We start from the raw sequence: 20,626 nt of genomic DNA, 5'->3' as shown, positions 1-20,626 counted from the left end.
ACTGGCATGGATGGACTGCTATTATTTTCAAGTGTATATGTATATGCATGCATATGTGTATGCACGTACTCAATAGTCTATGTGTGCATATATGTCACAGAACCACTTTCTCTTTCAGTTTCACAAAGTTGATATTCCTAGAAAAGGAGCTGTTTCACACATAGGAAATTCCCTGATGCAAACATTTCCAGTAAACAGCAAGATAGACTAGTGTAGTAGGAAGTACAAAAGGTTATTATTCCCCCCCCCCCCCCATTACAAAAAAAATAAGAAAATGAGTACAACTGAGAGTCTGTTATTTAAGGGAAAACATTGAGGCCAACTGAACTACAATTACAAATGCACCACTCAAGATCGTAATGTAGACCTCCCATCAAAACAGTCTAATTCCAACTCTTTAATACTGTTAATATTGTACATGTTGTACATACTCTGTTTGACAGAGTGAATGTTGATTTAAGAACTTGACCTTTTCAGGGCCTGGCCACACTGTGAGACATCATTTGCTGTTGCTGTCTCACAAAGGGAAGAACTTTGTTTCAAGGATGACCATGCCTAGTCATGCACCATTGGCCTCCTCTGGTCTGGTCAGTTCTGTATTGGCTACAGTACTCCTGCAATGGAATGACTACACAGCTCAGCTGGTGGACTGTGGAAAAAGACAGGACTTTGCCTGTACTCTCCTAAATGATTTGTCCAAACTGGATGAAAAAAAGACAAACGGTTTAACATAAGTAAATAAAAATGTGGAAAGAATGCAGTCTGCTGAAGTGTACTACAGCCTTGCTCTGGGTATGGTTTAAACCTGCATCTCTCACCTCACAGGTTTGGAGTCTGGCTTTTTGAGCTGTCCTGTAGTTCATAAGTGAGCACACACACACACACACACACACACACACACACACACACACACACACACACACACACACACACACACACACACACTATGTTTTGAATAGATTTGGTCTGATGGACTTTAATGAAACAGTTTCACTTTGTATTCATCAAAGAAATCCATTCTCTCAATCCCCAGTAGAGGTCAGACTGCTGCTGTTGTCATTGTTAAGCATATTAAAATGAGAATCCTTCTCTGATTAATCTGAAGCTAATGAATCCCAATATGAAGTTTCCTGAAGGAGTCTGAAGCTTTGTCCTGTGATGCAACATTTTGTTTGACTCCATTTACTGCTGTGAAGAAAGGAAAATGGTAACTGTGCGGCTTGTTATCTTGTTAACCCTTGTGTTGTCTTAAGGGTCAAAAATGACCCTTTCATGACAAAGTTGCCTGTGCCTGCTGTGCATGGAGTGCACTGTGTGGCTTGCCTGGTGGACAGTGCATAAGAGAAAATCAACCAGCAGTGTGGCGAGCACGTGTTTGCCTGCTCTCTACTGAATTTACTGAAGAGGCAGTAGCAATTAGGCTACACTAGAAATACAACTGGACATTCCAAACGTGGAGGAGAATATTTAAAAAAATCAGAGGATAGATTCAAGGAAATAAGGAAGATGGGAGAAAGGACATAACAGAGTCAGCCAAAAGACAATAGCCATGCTTAGTTTGGAACAGCTCTCATATCTGTTGCTACGAATGGATTCATCTTTGATAGCCCAAGTACTTGCATGGACACAAATTATCCTTCAATGCTTTCACTGGCACTATACTGTAACTATCAAAAGATTCCTCTAAATATACTAAATGTATTTATGTTCAAGTTAGGTGTTAATTTAGCAATGCTATTGGAAAAAATGCCGACTCCTTATGTACTCTTTGAAATTGAAAACAATTAACCTTACAAAAATGCTTGGGCCAAATTTTACTGAAAAAAGAAGGTCAGCCAGGTTATGATATGAAATTAAATCTAGAGCATTTTTTGAAATGCCTGCACCAACTCGACTTAAGCAGCTGCTGGATGAAGAGATGTGGCAGAATATGACTGGTCATTCAAAATATGGAAAAAACAAAAGGGCTTCTGAAGAAAATTAGTTTGTGCAATGCTATATTGTGTCTTCCTGAGTGCAGGGTGTTGTGGGGGCCAGCTGGTCTGTGAAACCCAGAAAATCACAGCTCTGCAATTAGTTTAACACATCACTGTAGGGCTGGCCTGCACAAGATGCAGTAATAAAGTGTTATACTGATCATTTCCACAAAGAAGAGAAGCAGAAGAACTGAGCTAAAAGTTATGCCTGGCCTCAAAATCATAATATTTTTTTTAATGTATTGGTGGGGATCAGGAGCCAGATATATTTCCATTTTGTGTCTTTGGTTTTACCCTCCCTGTTATGAATTTCACATTTAAAAAAGATAACGAATTGAGCAAATGGCTGCAGATTCTCCTTGGTTTTGCGTCTATGCTGATTATTTTTAATTGATTAGATGACCGCGTATGGCGTAATCGCGAGATTATCTATTTAAAGCTTGTTTCACAGACGCTGTTGGGACGTGGGCCGTGGGACGTGGGACGATAGGAGATCAAAACGTGTGGTTGCATGTAATAATGTAACGCTTAGCCATAAAATACATGAATGAACCAGTCCAACCAGTAGCCTAGGCCTATTCCACAATCTTAATTCAGTGTTCACCAAAACGGCCATGCACTAGTTGAACGCGGAACGTCATGTAAATTAGCCATGAAAATATCCGATTGTACATAGTTTACAGCCTAATGCAAAATATATATATATATTTTTTTTTCAAAATACAGTAATTGTTTATCAATGTGCATGAAACGGTTCCAATTAGTGTGTTCAATGCAGTCGGTTGTAGAGTTGTGTTTCGTGGTTTGTGCAACGAATGTCTTCAGAGGAAGAGGCTGTCAGTTCGCCGAGGGAACGCAGGAACAGCCCCACCAGCTGAGTTCCCAGTTAGTAGCATTTATTAGCAAACAGATTATTTAAATTTACCTCCTTCTCCTTTCACCGTGCTATTTCTGGTATTTATGGGTCATCTTGGTTTATCCGTGCATGCCAATCTGCGATTACGCAAGGAGGAAGAGCAAAGAATAATTATTGTGGTCGCCTTCACATAGTTTATGGTCTCCAAGGGAAGCACAAAAAGTAACTATCAACGAATCGACTGTCTCAGGTAGGACAGGTGAAAACCTCAACTGCTACTCTAGTGTATACTCGTTATACATGAATGTTAATACGATGGATGACCCACATCTTGCGGAACAAAACTTTGATAGTATTCAAAGAATATGTCTTCTGGTTTAAACAACGAAGATTTTCGTTGTTTAACGAACAACGTATTTTTTTTAAAGTATGTTTCATTAAACAGGTCAGAGCATACAGTATTTCTGGCTATTAGTAGTTACTAGTCTGCGTTGCCAAATCACACAGAACTGAAAAAATAAATGTACGAAAATGTGTCTATAAAGGTACAAACACTTGTCACTGGGGTGGTACCCAATTGGTACAGAATAGTGTACCCCTTGCCAGCAACACACAATCTAAACTTTATTTGCTTGTAAAGCGTACTTATCTATACTAGAACGTTGTTGTACTTTTTGGGTACATTTGTGAAATATATCTCCACTGTTTCTTTATTTCCAAGATTGAAGCTTGGCTTTTGTGTTTTCACTAGGCCTATCCAGTTTTTCCTGTTTCTGTTCAGGCTATGACAGAGGAATGGAGTTCCCGAACCACAGCCGTCGGTTGCTGCAGCGTCTGCAACAGCAGCGTTGCCAAGGGTTTCTCTGCGACTGCACCATTGTTGTCGGAGAGGCGCAATTCACAGCGCACAGGGCCGTGCTGGCCTCTTGCAGCGTGTACTTCCACCTCTTGTATAAGGAGCAGATGGACAGACTGGACGTTGTGCGTCTGAACAGTGACATAGTGACTGCCCAGGCATTTGGTCTGTTGTTGGAGTTTATGTACCAGGGAAAGCTAGAAACCCCAGGGCTGCTGGTGGAGGATGTACTGGCAGCTGCCAGTTACCTTCACATGTATGACATTGTGAGAGAATGCACTGGCAAGCTGGATGATACGGAGCTGCTTTCACTGCAGAAGAAGGTTAATGAAAGAATTGCCCTGGGGGCCAAGGACTGGGATAGTCCTGACACAGAGCTGCATCACAAGAGCGGGCTGCAGCATCAGACGGGAACATCCCTAGGGGAAACCAACAAAAAGCTAGTCAAGCCAGCTCTCTGTGACTATAAAGGGTCTGTATGGAAGTGGAAGGCTAGGGGCCACATGACTGGGTCCCTGGTCCTTGCTCGTAAGCTGGCACCCAAGTCTCACATCAGGGTTGGTGAGGAAACGAAAGCTGCAACATTGCCATCACAGTGGTCCCGGGATTTGGTTGATGTGGACAGAGCTTTGGATTTGTCTTGCAAGCCTCCACCTGGCAAAGATCACTGGGGCCCCTTCTGTGCCCCTGTCCCAGGGCAACTGGGTGAGGGGCAGCAGGACACCATGCTTCACGTTAAAGGAGGGCATAGCCTGGGTGTGCAGTCGGAGGTGGGGGATGAAGCCCAGGCAGATGCACAAAGAGAGCATTTTGGAACCAGCACCAGGAGCCCCATCCAAACTACTGAATTACTAGAGCAGGAATGGGGAAAGGCAGATGGAAGGAGGGATGGGGAGGCGGGTGGAGCACTTATGGAAGGTAGCAAAGAAGAGGAGGAGGAGAATGGTGACGTCTCCACATCCACAGTCGCCCCGCTGCGGAAGCTTTGCTCCAGCCCGCATCAGACCTGCACGTGCCCGCTCTGCAGCCTCCCCTTCCCGAGCCCCCGGCTTCTGCAGCTGCACCTGGAGACCCACTTCCGGGAGAGGGCCGGGACACCCTCCAAGCTGCCCGGCCTGATCCGCCGGGGGGGCAAGCCCACTTGCCAGCAGTGTGGCAAGACCTTCTCCTGCCTGTACACCCTGAAGCGGCACGAGCGCACCCACTCGGGCGAGAAGCCCTACACCTGCAGTCACTGCGGCAAGAGCTTCCAGTACTCCCACAACCTGACTCGACACACCGTGGTCCACACTCGCCAGAAACCTCATGCCTGCAGGCTGTGCGAACGCCGCTTCACCCAGTCTGGGGACCTTTACCGCCACATACGCAAGTTCCACCGTGGCGTGACCGCAGAGCTTGCTGCTGAATGGCAGGGGCTCCCCTAAGACACCGATCCCCAACACTTTTCAGTTGAGCGTACTGTTAACTTGCCTCTCCTGGTTCCTTGGGTCTCAGCTGGTTGTTGTTGTAAGGTATATAAGGAAAAACCGCCATACCCTGCAGCCACCCAGAGATGGAGATGGGGTCCTTTGCTCTAAGTACTTGTTTTCTTTAAGTCCTGGTGCATGCTGTGGGGGACAATGTAGTGTAGCAGGGTTGAGGGGCCTGCTGGTTTCTGCCCTGTCTCAACTGTTCATTTACGCCTTTGGTGGATATAACTTAAAATGATGCAGATAAGGTATTTAATAGTTCTACAAAGAAAGATTTACTGACTAAATTTAGATTTACACCATTGACTCTCTCAATATGTAATGTATGTATGTGCAGATATATGATACATAAATTCCATAAATACTAAATCAGATGTTCAGGTTATTTTGATCGTTGCTGAGAGTCAAATAAAATGTTAAACACAGAATAGTGGACTCAAAAGATGAGCTCACATGAACATTTGCTATGTCTTCATCCATGGACTTGCTAGCAGAACTCATGAACATATGAACTTACTTAACGTATTTCTGTACCTTTGATAGTGTGGTTTGTCTGTGATTTCATAAATTCTGAAGTTATATTGCTAGTGTTCTCACTGTATCTTTAAGTGATAGTAAAATGATATGTATATTGTAATAGTTTGCTAAATTTCCAAGGTGCCATGTGTGCTATACACCCAATGAGCACTTAGATATTGATTTGTAAATAATGCATATTGTAATGTTGTAATTTGCATTACTGTCACCTTCCTTTGTCTGGCCCTTCTCCTTTCACCTCTCTCATTAACAACGCATTTCTGCCTGCAGAACTGCTTTTCACTGGATGTGTTTTAATTTTTTGCACCATTCTCTTTAAACTCTAAACACTGTTGAGTGTGAAAATCCCAGGAGATCAGCAATTTCTCAGATACTCAAACCCCCCCCGTCTGGCACCAACAATCATTCCACCATCACCAAAGGCACTTGGATTTCTTCATTTGGCATGAACCTCTAGACCACGTCTGCATGCTTTCATGCATTTAGTTGCTGCCACATGATTGGCTGATTAAATATTTGCATTAACAAGCTAGTATAGGTCTACCAAATACAGTGATCACTGAGTGTACATTTTAATTGAATCTAATTTTTTGATTTATCGTCCTGTGTTAAAAAAAATCTAAAAAACAACATCTCTAGAATGCCACATTTCCAATGTGAAAGGCATCCAGCATATTAATAACAACTTTATTTGTATAGCACTTTTCGAGCATAGTGCTTTACAGCAGTGAAAACACATATCATAAAAATAGACACAATGCCATGAAAGATGATGACTGAATACTTAATATCAAATAAAAATATAAAATCAATAAACTCATAAAAACAAATACGAAAAAATGGATACAGAAAAATAAAGACAAAATGGATACAGAAAAAAACATTGTATAAATAATAATAAAAACAATTCAATTTGATTTCATAAAGACACTCCACAGAACAACAGAGGGGAAAAAAGGAAATGCTAGCCCTGAGCCCCGCTGATAGCACATGAGGTAAAAACTCCTTTGTGGGGAGAGAACTCCTCACCCTTTAGTGTGTCTTAACGGGCAAAAATTATGTTTTTTAACTCTCCATACAGGAGACTAACTTGCACATTGGACCATTATTATTATTTGCCACCATTCTCTCATTTAAAAGCATTCTTTTTAAAAGTGTCATTCGCTTTAGTCCCTTGAATAAATGATGGGCCTCAGTCTTAACCATCAAGATATAGAAGAACTGCAGACAGCTTCCTCTTACTGGCTCCATTCATTCCTATGGGAGCTGATCACTGGTGCATGAAGCTAGTTCATGGAGGCTGCTATATTTGACTATGGGGCTTTTTTGCCACCAGAGCATATGCACTGTTTATCCTAAACGTGAATTTTGCCAGGTAAAATAGTTTAGAATGGACATCAATTGGGGAATGTGCTTTTTGGCACCAATGGGGAAATTAGCTTTTTGGCTTTTTGACTGGATTTTGCAAGCTTGAATGGAAATGTCAATACCTGATCCCCTGGTCTCAGCACTCTAGCAATGATTAACCAGTGGTTTCAACCAGTTGTATATGCACATTGCATATATACTAATTTTTTATCTTTTGTATATCTTTGTATATCAATACATTGAATACATTTGGGGTTACGATGAATAGTTGAACATGAGACAAGAGTTTCAGCTTTTATTTCCTGGTATGTACACCTGAATGTGTTAAACTACTTAGAACATACCACCTTTGGTATCAGACCACCCAATCGTTAGGTGAGCAAAAGTATTGGAACAGAGAATATTTAATCAAATGAAAGTAAATAACACTTACTATTTGGTAGCATATCCCTTGCTTGCAATAACTGCATCAAGCCTGTGACTCATTGACACACTGCCACACTGTTGCTTTTCCAGGCTTTTACGGCAGCCTCTTTCAGTTGTTGTTTGTTTCAGGGGGTTTTCTCTTCAGTCTCCTCTTCAGGAGGTGAAATGCATGCTCAATTGGTTTAAGGTCTGGTGATTGAGTTGGCCAGTCTAAAACCTTTAATCTTTTCCTTTGTTATGTTGGCAGTGTGTTTTGGGTCATTGTCTTGCTGCATGATGAAGTCCCTCCCAATTAGTTTGGATGCATTTCTCCGTAAGTTGGCAGACATAATGTTTCTGTAGACTTCTGAATTCGTCCTGCTGCTACCATCATCAATAAAGATTAGTGAGCCCACTCCAGAAACAGCCATGCAAGCCCAAGCCATGACACTTCCTCCACCATGCTTCTGTCATTATCTGTTGCTTGGTACGCCAGTGGTTTCTTTCTTTTTCAGGACATTCCAAGTTGTTATTAAGCTATCCCCAATGCTTGTGCAATGGTGATTTCTCATCTTTTCTAAGCTTCATAATGGCTTGCTTTTCTCCAAAAAACAGCTCTCAGGTTTTCACCTTTCACCTTTTCTAACTCCTCTTCTTTGCTACCTTCTTTGCAATTCTTGAGTCTTTACAGTCAAAACCCAAGGCTCAAACAAAGAGTAGACATTCAGAACAATTTATTGTTTATTTATCAATCTAACAGGACACATCTGGGCAACAAGAATCACCTGTCACTCACATGTTCCAGTACTTTTGATCACCTAAAAATTGGGTAGTCTGATACAAAAGGTATTATGTTCTAAGTAGTTTAACAAATCTAGATAGAAATACCAGGAAATAAAAGCTGAAATTGTCTTCAGTGTATAGCAAAAACAATGGGCTTGACCTTGCTGTTGCAATACTTTTTGAATGGACTGTACATAAGGGTTATTCTTCCATTAGTTGACTCTTAACAGTTGTGGAAAATAGATAAATGCAACAGACACCGGTACAGCGAGCCCAAAGTCTACTGACATATTCTCTCTTGACAGACCTTGTGAATGTGTGTACATTAATATGCACTGTTAATATAGAACACACAAAGTCTCATTCTTCCATCACTAGTGCTTTTAGTGTCTTGCCCAACTTTTCGCGAAGCGGAATTTAATCGGTTAGAGGTAAAGGTACAATAGGTAAGATTTTTGTGTTAAAACATTGTTACAAGACCATTGTAAATCCCTTCCTATCATTAAAAAATGCTCACTGACATGTTGACTCACCCCCTGCCTGTGTTTATAGTCCTTAAATTTGGGTTTCAAAATATGCAGTTGATTGACCGGCACTCTGTACCAAAACATTGTATAGCTGTACAATAATTAAAGCTCATTGGTTGAAAATGGGTTCTAATTACCACAGCGCGTTCACAGAGAAGGGGTGGGATAAACAGTGTTGTGGTTTGAGCGTGTTTGTTGCTGCAATTCTGTTAGACTGTTAGAAGTCCGAAATTACCTATTGTACCTTTAAGCATGGATAGGTAGGTAGAAATGAAAGAGTATTGGCTGTATTGGATGTGCTCAGAATTAATATATAGCCATTTCCAAAGTATGTACAGCTTAGTAACATGTCCCTGCTTCACCATTGACCACAGTCTTTGGGTGCGTCTGCAACAACGAGGGCTATAAATGAGTATGCTAATTGGGCCCAATCTGTTTGGATGTTAGTGAAGTCTGCAGAGAAGCCAGGCAATTTCAGAAGCCTCAGTGGATTATTAAAAGATAGTGCTTTTTAACTGCAGCGGAGGGTCTTAAAGACGGTTGTGTTTCCTGTCTGGTTTGTCTTTGCTTGGCTCCACATAATTGTTGCGTTGGTTCCACTCTTCCTCCCAGTAGCCTTTCTTCATTATTCTGGTGACATACAGAAATAGGGCCTGGAAAAGGAGAGGGAAATAATCAAACATTGGTTCAGCATGGATTAAGAAACTGAGACTAAGTGGTTTGGAGAATATTTAATGGATGTACTTTAGTGGGAGGAGTTCTTGATTCAGAAAAGTACCATACTAGAATCACTTTTTACAGAAAGTCTCTGAAGACAGACTTGTTTGTTTCTTTTGCAATATAACAATAAAAGCAAAACATCTCTGACTTGAGATTACCGGGTGACATAATTACTATGGACAGTTGGTTTTAGGACCCTTACTCTGAATGCATTGCATAAGAAATGTCCTGTGGAGTAGAGCTATATTTGAAATTATACTCAAAGCAATTATGCTTTCCTAAACTAAGGCATATAATCTGTAAACAACATTAAATAGCATTAACTGAAATGAAAACTGTGAATGTTTCTATAATTTCATTTCTTACCATTGCAGCCATTTAAAAATAGTTAATTGAAACTCAGATTTTGGATTGTGTCATTTTATTCTATTTGGCAATTAAAAGGGTGTGTTTGTAGATTTTTTCAGAGGGATGCTATAATACACCTGGTAACTGTTCATATTTCCACCAGGTGCGTAGGAACTGCTGAAGTCTGTCCCACTAGAACCAAAGAAGTATCACCACATCTTCCACATTGCTTCCCTCTCTCTCAAACCAAGATTTATTCAGTCCACTTCTAACCCTCGTCAACTGTTTTTTCTCTTCTCTAGTCAGCACACTTCCTCTGCCACCTCAGTCCTCCTTCCCTGCTGATGACTTATGTGAGAAGATGGTAGACATCAACAGCACCTTCATGACCTCACCTCCTTCACCTCCACCTCTCCACCTGTCCTTCTCTCTGTGCCCTCCCCTTGTTTCTCCACTTTCTCTCCCCTCACAGACACAACTCCTGCTCTCCCACCAGCCTACCCTCCACCCTATCCCCTCATACTCCTCCAGACAATCGCACCCGACATCCTCCCATTTGTCACCTCCCTCGTGAACTCCTCCTTGTCTTCTGGATGTTTCCTCTCATCGTTCAAGAGGGCCTACATCACCCCACTTCTGAAGAAGCCCACTCTGGACCCCTCCATTATCCAGAACCATCGTTTGGTATCTCTTCCTCCTTTTCTATCCAAATCACTTCAATGAGCGGCCTCTAATCTGCTCATTTCTTTCCTTTCACAGAAAAACCTGCTGGACCAGTCCGGCTACAGACCTGGCCACTCAACAGAGACTGCACTCCTCTCTGTCAGTGAATCCCTTCAAGTTGTACAAGCAGATCCTTCTAGGTCTCGACACACAATCCTCCTATCCTCCATGGCAGCTACAGGGATCTGTGGCACAGCCCTAGACTGGATTGAGTCCTACCATTCTGGTCTCCGGACCAGATCCACACCAGATCCACTGGCACTGTTATCTCTGCTCATGGTATGTCATGCCACTGTTATGCTGATGACAGCCAACTCTTTCTCTCCTTTCCCCCATCTGATACACAGGTCTCTGCCCATATCTCTGCTTGCCTGAGAGACATCCAGAGTTGAATGGACAATCACCATCTAAAGCTCAACCCAGGTAAAACGGAGCTAATCCTCGTCCATGCTTGTCCATGCACTTTATTGTCGCTCTGGATAAGAGCGTCTGCTATATGACCATAATGTAATGTAATGCAATATCTATCTGGTATATTGTGATCTTATCCCACTAAGGGTTACAGCCCGACACGCAATGCCGCTTGTGATATATATGATGTGATATATATACCGCTTCCTGTCGTTTAGCTATTGCTTAAACAACATATGCCTTTCTCCTTATAATATTACATTTACATTACATGTAGGTGCCAATGTCACACTAAGCACCATTCATACAATGCCTGATGTTCTAGTCCCATCAAAAGAAGACATGTCTGGAACCTTCCATGACTCTTTATCCCAATTGAATATGTAGTAAAATAAGAGTATAACTGAAGCACTGTTCAGCAAGTACAGGGATGCACTAGCTTGCCTGGTATTAGCGTGACCATACTACTGAATTCAGTTATTCAGCAGAGCTTATTCAACAACTGCAGATAGAGTGAAGAAACATGACAGGAACAGCAAGGCAACCACAGGATTTGGATTGGCAGTAGTGTATCCACCTCTCCGCATCTGCCACACATCTGCCACATCTGTAACTTGGCTTGGACATTTGAAGGAGCAAGGGCATTCCATTTGCCTAATTTACGTTCTACATTTCCTCATCTTTACTTATTTTTCTAGCCTCTCCCAATGGGTGGAGCTCGGGGCAAGAACAGGAGAAAAGAAAAGGAAAAAGAGGAGAAAAATAAAGGATTCGAATGAGCCCACAGTGTAGGCCAACTTCTCCTTTAGGGCTCTTTCTGAACCACTGAAAAAAGAAATCACTGGTGGAAGTAAATTGTAAAAAAAATATTTAAAAAATCCGTTGCTGCCTAAAGCAGGAAATGTGTTCATGTTTGAGCTTGCACTTGATGAAAAAGACATGAGAATCTTTGTTTGGCTCAAGCTACATTCTCTGTTTTGAGTATCAGATGCATTTAATAAGTGTCAGCTCTAAATTGCAAGATGACAGACCTTCGTCACAGCTGTTTCCACCTTCCCATATGTGCTTAAAGCTGTGCACTCCACATGGTTGCCATGGTATTCAGTCTCAAGTGGTCACTGGGACATCTGATGTAAAAGTAATCTGTTCCTGAAGATGGATATTGGATGAATGCTAAGCTCTTGTTTGTTGGCACGCTGTCCTCTGGTATAGAGCCTCATGAGGCTTGCAAAGTGTCACTTTCACTTGTGTAGTATCATAACTTGAAAGAGTTCCTCTGCCCTCTATACTATGTATACATTTAAAAATATTTATATATTAATTTATATTTTGTATTTTCCTGTCAATAAAAAAACAAAGCAAAACATTTTCTAGTGTGTGATAGATTTTGAATGAATGGTGAAAGTCTTTAGTTCATCGCCTTTCCACAGGAGGTCAGTGTTTCCTTACCAGTGGGCCTAAAACGCCATGGTCAAAAATGGAAAACAAAATATATTCACAATTCTTAACTTAATACAAAGATTATTGAATGAGATTAATGTCTCTGCTTTTCCTAGCTTGCACATTTTGATCTTTTGGCAAGGTTGGAGTTCATCTGGAGACTAAATAATAATAATCCTTGGTTGTCAGCATCATGTCTTCCTTGTGGAAAAGTGTATATAAGAGTCTTACTATGTCTGATTCAAATCAGAGAGCCGGTAAACTCTCACTTCATGTTATTTATTTGCAAATAAATGAGAAAGTTAAATCTCAAGTATATTGTTGTTTTACTGTGGATCTGTTTCATCAGACAATGCTCACCTGTGATATGTAAAAAGGGCATTTTCCCTAATACAGGCAACGACATTAATTGGTAATAACATAATAATAACAGGATACTGTGTGACAGTCTATACCTTCCAGGCCTCCTCCAGCTCATCAGTCCACTTCTCCTTCATAATTGGCTGGACAGCACGGATAAACTCCACCCCCACATACTAAAAAATAACAGGCAAAACATTTACAGCTTTAAACAGCGATTATTGTAAAGCAAATAAGACCATTCAGCAGTGACCATTTACAGGCCTGGACTCACTGATGATCATCTCGAGAAAAAGCTTCACAAATATCCTCCAGAAAACAAAATATCATTACAACAAATGAAAGTTTGAGCAATGAAAGGAACCAAACTTTAAATGATGAGAATATGAGGCTGAAGATGCCACCATTTTATGCCCATTTAGCTATTTACAATGAATGGCTCTCATTCACCCATATACTCACACCCCAACAGTGAAGAGCCGCCATTCACCGATCAACTTGTTAGGTGTCTTGCTCAGCGAGCCTTCGACACCCAGGGTGAGGGATCAAACCAGCAGCCCTCTGACTGCCAGACAATCGCGCTTACCTCCTAAGCTAATATCATCCCATATGTGCAGTCAAAAATGTGTCATCTGCATCATGATGCAAGCTGCTTCTCTGATTGGATTTTATTGTGCATAACATTCAAACATTGATTAGATTCATTTGACTGTGGTAAGCGTAGTCCTGTAGCTTAGTAGATCAGTAGGTGGCCATGCATAAGCACTAACCCCATAGTACTTTGGCGGAGCATTGTAACGGTAGTGGCCCCTTCCCAGGTCCAGGGCCAGTTGATCCAGCCTCTCCAGCTGGTCCAGCCTGGCCACAGTCTTCTCAATGAAAGACATCACCCTGTGATGGCATAATGTTGTGAAAACCACTGGAAGCCACATTATACATCAGAAATTCTCAAAATGATCGAACAGCTCTTAGAAACTGGTGAACAGAAAATTAGCATCAGATAAAGAATGGAGTAACAGATGCTAATGCTGGGACCCAATCCCTGTTATTGTTCAGGTATTGCTCACGATTGACGGAAAATAATCAGCAATGATGGCCATAGCGAGTTCTGAGTGATCAGTAGGGCGACAACGGCATACTCTGGAATGGCGTGGAGTCTATATTTGATTTAGGTTTGAGAGACTCAAATGCCCATTGATCTCCTTACAGAGCAGCATGGTGATGAGCTGTTGAGCTTCCTGCCTGTCCCCATGGCCTTGCCCTTGTTGGGCACCCCTGTTATTAAGAGGTATCTCTCTTGTGGCTTGATGGGTTTCACCAGCCCCTTTTGTGCCTTTTTAAGGCCTACTCCATGTCTTTCAGAGCTCCCACTCTTGGGAGCTGAACAGTCTGGTGAGAGCTCTTCAAATGCCAATGTGTGACAGCCGGATACTGGCAGCTCCTCGATTTCAGGACGATAGGCCAGTCAAAAACAGTTTGCATTAGATTTAGATGTGTGAGACCTTTTCTTCGCACTGCAAAATGGCTTTTTCATCAGTTTACTTTTGCTTACTCAGTCTTTTGAATTATATGCTTTCGCACAAGCTCCCTAGGGGTGCTGGTGCCATGAGACTGCTCAACTCAGACATTCAGTGCTCCTGCAATCAAACTATGAGAGGAAGCAACAAAGTCTCTGTTCCAGTTTCATTAGGAAGCACAACACTAAAACTAAATCATATGCTTGGTTTTGAAAAACTCCTTTGCTACTTTAGCAGCATGTTTGAGATCATAGGGCCTCATTTATCAGTATGTACCATCATTGTCACATCGCTCTGGATACATAGCTCTAATACAGCAGTGAAAAATGCTGTTCACTGAATAGCGAATTGAACCACAGGAATTAATGTCTAATTATAACATGTCATTCTACGATTCGTATCTGCGACTAAATATAGAATACAGTCTTTCCACTGGTTTTAAACAAAGATAAGTGCCTTTTATGATTCAGTGGTTATTTGTTGTCTTGAACAATCCATTTTTGAAACAAACGTGCAAATGGCAGGCTTTAACATCGGCCACGCATACTACCCCAATTGCTATCTACTCTGTGAATGTAAAATGTTTTCAGTTATTTTTTTAGCCTTAAGGGGCGCGACCCACCTCAGTCCATGAGCCCGTAGCTCTTTGCTAGTCCGCAGCCTCTCCAGGTCCTCCACATCTCTGAACAGGAAGAAGACGTCTTTGCATTCTGGATGGGTCTCAAACAATCTGTTGCCAAGACAATGGATGGCTGTGAGCTCTTTAGATCGCACTAATAATTGCATGAATTCCGTCCCTTCTCAATGGTCTTGTTGGTTTTTCTCAGGGGGGCACGTAAACACATTCTCTCTCCCATCCTTGCATTTGAAGGCTACAAACCAGCACTTTGTGGAAGGGAAATATTTATTGTTCCTCTCATGGATAGCATGGAAATTGTGTTCACTGGTAGCATGAAAGCATAAATATACAGTGTTTTATTTTTTCTCCCCACATATGCAGATGTTTTTTGACATGCAGCAGGTAGGCTATAACCCTGCCAGAAATGGACATGACTCGTACTACAAGTACTGGAGTGGGTTTAAAAACAAGTGACCTATATTATAATATGCTGGTGATCAGCGGCCTTGTAAATAAGAGCCTTGTCTGTTGCTAGGCTTTAACGAAATAGAATAGAACAGATAACCTTGCAGCATTGGAAACAGAGCTGAACACAGTGTTCAACCCGCATGCTAACACCCACTACTTGGCAAACAGCCCCCCCAGTGGCTACCCCGACTGTGGTGACTGTGCTTGTTATTCCAACAGAACCTGCATAAAATATTTCCATCATCAATGATCACAAAGTATGAAGCTCCTTTAGCAACACAACCCACACAGTCTAGTTTACATACTGAAATGTCTATTGTCTTGGAAAGAAAAATAGAGCCCTTAAATTACCCTCTCCTTAGATTAACAGTGAAAAGCCCTGAAATGTGAAAATGTGACATTTGTCTACATGACATATATTTATTTAGGCTCTTAAATTCAATTACATGTCACAAGCATCAAACAAAGTGGTTATGTGGCCATTCACTACATATGCGAATAAAGCAGTAAATTTTATCTAAACAGAGGTACGTATGTGCCGTATAGGATAACAACGGACGGTGCAAAATGTCGCAGGGTCTTTTTTGTAGTTCTTAGCAAACTGTAGGTCAGCCATCCTGTTCCTTTGTCCCAGAAATTATGGGGCTCCTGTAGAGATGTGTGTTCCTAGCCATAGATAATAGATAATATGAGATTAAATATTAAAACAACTCAATTATACCTGGCAATGTTTTTTTGAGAATTTTGTTTTCATAAACAATGTTACTGTTCATGGTTGATCTTGAAGCAGAAATGGCATATGTTGCAATATACAGTATGTCTATATGTACAGATGTGTCTACCTAACCATAGTAAATGATTGGCCTCTTGTGTAAAAGTGTAAAGTGTAAAAAGCAATGAACTGTTAAAGGTTCTAATGAGAGGTTAAAATCATTGTGTTTCAGGAAAAATGTTCAGAAATATAATACTTTGTGAATGGCATATTTTACCTTATTATTATTATTATTATTATTATTATTATTATTATCTCAACCATATGGCTACATAAATGTTCAAGTTATAAACTACAAGACATTGTTATTTGGTCTCCAATTATTAGGATTTTAATGTTCAGCTATTTTTATGAGTGACAGTTAAAGGGTTAAGAGTATCTTAGCATCGTATTGTATTCAGTGGTGGCTGGTGGCCATTTACTTGGGTGGGGTACCATACACACATGCACATATGCAGGTACAGACACACACCAGTACTCCCTTCCAACCTCTATAATTATAAAAGAAAGACAAAGCAATGGCAATGTTAAAATAAACATTTTTGTATATAGTTAACAACAATCCTAACCTTGGAGGCTTAAGACACTGTATCGGGTTAATATAACAAGGAAACTTGAAGCCGAATACAAATGCTTCCAAAAAAAGAGTACTTAAACTTTATATGAAATCATTATCTACCCTTGAAACATTTCAGTCTTGGGAGCATGGATTTGTTTCTTGGACAAAGTGAAAAGATAAATTAATTAAAATAACCCTAGATGGTAAGAGGCTTTAGAGGGCAGATATGGGGGACTTTGTTATATACACAAGGGCTAAATACATTTAAACTCGGCTTGTCTTCACAGGGAAGCAACACAAAAAACAAGAGAAACAGAAAGCCTGCAACTAAAACAGAGGACATTTTGACCACATTAACCGTTTTTACAAGAACATCTTAACCACACAAGCGAAAAGACAAAGACGAGATGCATCAAGACCAATTTCCTCAAATGAGGAAGTTCATCATTTCATTTTGTTACAATAACATGAACACTACATGTAGTATCCTACAGGCTAAGGAGTACAATAAACAACAGCGGTGCATCTCAAGAAATAACTGAATGGCTTATGATGATTAGCATTTACAAATCCAAACTTACCCAGTTTAGAGGGGAGCAGCATTAAACTCTATTTTTATACAGTCTATGATTAAAACACAGTTGCCGGTTATGCACACTGTTGCATTTTATCAGGTTTTTCTAAAGCCTAAAATAGAATTAATTAAATCTGCTGATTAAGGCCCAGGGGTGCAAAAAAGCACTCCCTGGTGGGTTTCTGGGAGCAGCCAATCAGCGTGGCAAAAATACATCACCCTAAAGACAAAACACGCCCCTCCAATTGAACCCCCACGTGGGTACAGTCCAAGTGCGCTCCACGGCTGGAAGCAAGAGGCATGCCCAGCCAAAACTGACAGATATGAGAGAAAAAAGAAGAAAAGACTTTAAATATTATCTATTTATGTACACGTTTTTCTGTAAGCTAAAATCGACAATTCAGCCGGGAGAAAAGCCTAAATTAAATATTACAAATATGTTTATGAAAACATTTTAATGAAAATATTTAAATTCTGTTTTCCTCACTGACAGATTGGGTTTTCCCACTGTTTTCTGATTGGTATCTTAGTGTCTCAGTGGCCTTCATTTATAAACATCAATTGGTTTAAATCAGAACTTTCTCAGGTTGTGTCCTGGTTCTAAATGGCTGCACAGCTTCAAGTACAGTACATCAACGCATTTCACTTGGAATCCTGTAGTTGAGAGATATTCTAGCACAGCCTGTTTCTAGCAACACAATCACTTTTCTGCTACCCATTTGATTGTCGACAAGGGCTCCTCCCAGACAGATGATTCTTTCAGGCTGAGTCATCTATCGGATATCAAAAAACAATGATGATCTCCTGCAGAAGGTGCTCAGACAGTTGAACCGTATGCAAGCTGGTATTGGGCAGGAATGAGGGAAATCTCATTTCTAATTGAAAACTACAGTACAAGCGTATTTGTGAGTTTTCTATATACAGCTTTTAATTTGTATTACTATAACACTAATTTTACATTTATCTTGAAATATTATTTATATTGTAGTTCTAGCTCTAGAACTGCCAGTTAGTAGGCTAGTCTGTGCCCGACATGTTGTCTAATGGGGTGCATCTTGGACCTTCCAAGTGGAGAGTGTGCCTCTCTCTCTCACATCTGCCTGTTGCGTAGGCTGTACTACCTACTTTTAATATGGTTTAAACACTGAGTGAATTGCCAGAAATACTACGTACTGTACGTAGCATATCGCATATAGCAGGTCAAGATACAAATAGTAGTACTATACCAATCATCCCATTCTAGCAATACACGGCACAATTACATTTTGGCATACGCGTTTATCTAGACTGTTTACTGAAGCTAAATAGGTTACTACTCCAGACGGGAATCAAACCCACAGTCTTAAGAGTTGCAAGCCCAGTTCGCTGTAAAGCTAGCCTAGTGGTTACCATATGGCAAGTGTTCTGTAAACTGCTGACAACTGAATATGTTATATAGGCTATATAATACAATACAATTGTATATGGTACAATTATTATTATTATTATTATTATTATTATTATTATTATTATTATTATTACTAATGCTACTACTACTACTAGGCTGCTACAACTACTGCTACTACTACTGCTACTACTACTACTACTACTAAGAACAACAACAATATCAATGCATAATACTCATCATCATAATACTAATCATAATACTACTAATAACAATAATCATAATGAATAGGTACCGCTTAATATCATACAGAACAATTACAAATAACAGACACCAACCTGACGAACATAATTATTCCAACTTTGGCGATATCTTCTTGGATAACTTTCCAAGACTCTTTGATCATTTCAATTTGTTCCTGGCTTAGTTTTGTCACCGCAACGTCCTCATCTCTTATGTCTCCGGCTGGTTTTGCTACCAAACCCAGTCCTGATATTGCGCATCCCATCTTCCAACGTGGTACAGGAACGACGAGATGGTAATAAAATAACAATAGGAAAACAGCCACACAATATATCCGAGACGTAACCGGATCCTCGCAAACCGATTCATGCATTTACTTCACTCATGCGTAGGTTCCGCGCTAACTCTTCAATTTTATAGAGCTGTGTTTATAATATAATAATACCTATAGTAATATGGTAAAACGTTTAATTTGTGTAGGGAACAACCCAAACACTTTTCTGATTATAGGGATTATATTTCTCAAAAAAGTGAAAACTACGCAGATCTCAGACGTAGGCAACCGTGAAGAACAAATTAGATGCAATCATGATGAAATCCCAGGTGGCAAAGAAACTGCTTTGAGGTGATCCGCTGGACTTGGTACTGACCAATAATCACTCCAAGTACTTCCACAAACACCCACGAAAAATCAGCGCGCGCACTGCCCAAGCGCATACGCTCATCGGGACGTGACATATAGTGGACGTTTGTACATTTATAGTAACGATATTGTCAAAGTGGTAAACTGTCATATCCAAATGTGTATTGCTAAATGAGAAAATAGTCAATAGTTTATTTGATGCATTTATAATAATTACAAAAAATACATGGAAGTGCATTATTAATAACACTACGTTGCTGCTGATGTTAATGTCGTACTGCTGCTGTTAATGTGGTACCCGCCCCCTAGTTCTAAACGTATCTCAGTGATTAATGAACACTAATAGTTACATCTAAAGAGATTTATTTTCCATCGAAAATCGAATTCAGAACATGTTTTAGGAGCAGCTTATCTAATTGCGGTTTATCTATAGATCACCAATGGCCCATTACTGGTTTATTCATGAATAACTGCTTCTAATTTGCATCACAATATGTTTATGAATAATGTAATTTCATCTAGGAACAGTGAGTATGATTTACATGCTTGTTATTACATCCATACTCATATTGCATTATATTCTACTGTGCATTTTGCAGTATACATATACACTCAGTGAGCACTTTATTATGTATTTATTAACTTATTTTTTTGATGTATTGATCTTCTGCTGCTGTAGCCTGTCCACTTAGAGATGCTCTTCAGCATACCACTGTTGTAATGTATGGTTATTTGCGTTGTGTCACCTTCCTGTAACCTTTGACCAGTTTGGCCCTTCTCCACTGAACTCTCTCATTGAAACCCTTTTTTGCCAACAGAAATTCTGCTGGATGTTTTTTTGTTTTTTGCACCATTCTCTGCAAACTCTAGAGACTGTTGTGCATGAAAATCACAGGAAATCAGCAGTTTCTGAGATACCCAAATCACCCCGTCTGGCACCAATAATTCTTCAGCGGTCAAACCCCCTGCCATCAACTCATCTTCCATTGAAGCTGTCAGAGACAACTGACGCTCCCAGAATACGGACAGCTTTCTCCTTGTCTATGACATTGGGTGGAGCAAGGAACC

The 20,626-nt window shown here is 40.5% G+C and overlaps 2 protein-coding genes across 2 annotated transcripts; one reads left to right on the top strand and one right to left on the bottom strand.

Moving 5' to 3' along the window:
- The first annotated feature begins 2,979 nt into the window (after positions 1-2,979).
- On the top strand, positions 2,980-5,297 carry LOC133129725 (zinc finger and BTB domain-containing protein 18.2-like). The gene is made up of 2 exons (XM_061243995.1): positions 2,980-3,082; positions 3,584-5,297. Exon 2 carries the CDS (start codon positions 3,628-3,630, stop codon positions 5,110-5,112), a length of 1,485 nt encoding a protein of 494 aa, XP_061099979.1. The 5' UTR covers positions 2,980-3,082; positions 3,584-3,627; the 3' UTR covers positions 5,113-5,297.
- Positions 5,298-6,367: 1,070 nt separating this feature from the next.
- Positions 6,368-19,255, bottom strand: LOC133128015 (neuroglobin-like). Its single transcript, XM_061241214.1, has 5 exons — positions 19,011-19,255; positions 14,919-15,026; positions 13,550-13,670; positions 12,875-12,955; positions 6,368-9,430 (listed from the first exon to the last, which is right to left on the bottom strand). The coding sequence occupies exons 1-5, from the start codon at positions 19,178-19,180 to the stop codon at positions 9,308-9,310; spliced, it is 603 nt and encodes a 200-aa protein (XP_061097198.1). The 5' UTR covers positions 19,181-19,255; the 3' UTR covers positions 6,368-9,307.
- Between the last annotated feature and the right edge of the window lie 1,371 nt (positions 19,256-20,626).

Source organism: Conger conger, chromosome 5, assembly GCF_963514075.1.
Source record: "Conger conger chromosome 5, fConCon1.1, whole genome shotgun sequence".
NCBI lineage: Eukaryota > Metazoa > Chordata > Actinopteri > Anguilliformes > Congridae > Conger > Conger conger.
Note: the sequence above shows the minus strand (reverse complement) of the source record. Positions and strands in the feature narration are given on the sequence as shown.

Bases quoted from the DNA above. Each gene is read 5' to 3' on its own strand.
- LOC133129725 (XM_061243995.1), top strand. From the start codon at position 3,628: ATGGAGTTCCCGAACCACAGCCGTCGGTTGCTGCAGCGTCTGCAACAG.
- LOC133128015 (XM_061241214.1), bottom strand. From the start codon at position 19,180: ATGGGATGCGCAATATCAGGACTGGGTTTGGTAGCAAAACCAGCCGGA. The intron at 15,027-19,010 runs GTTGGTGTCTGT...TCTTGGCAACAG, and splicing joins GGAATAATTATGTTCGTCAG to ATTGTTTGAGACCCATCCAG. The intron at 12,956-13,549 runs GTTAGTGCTTAT...GTTATTTTTTAG, and splicing joins CTCCGCCAAAGTACTATGGG to TATGTGGGGGTGGAGTTTAT.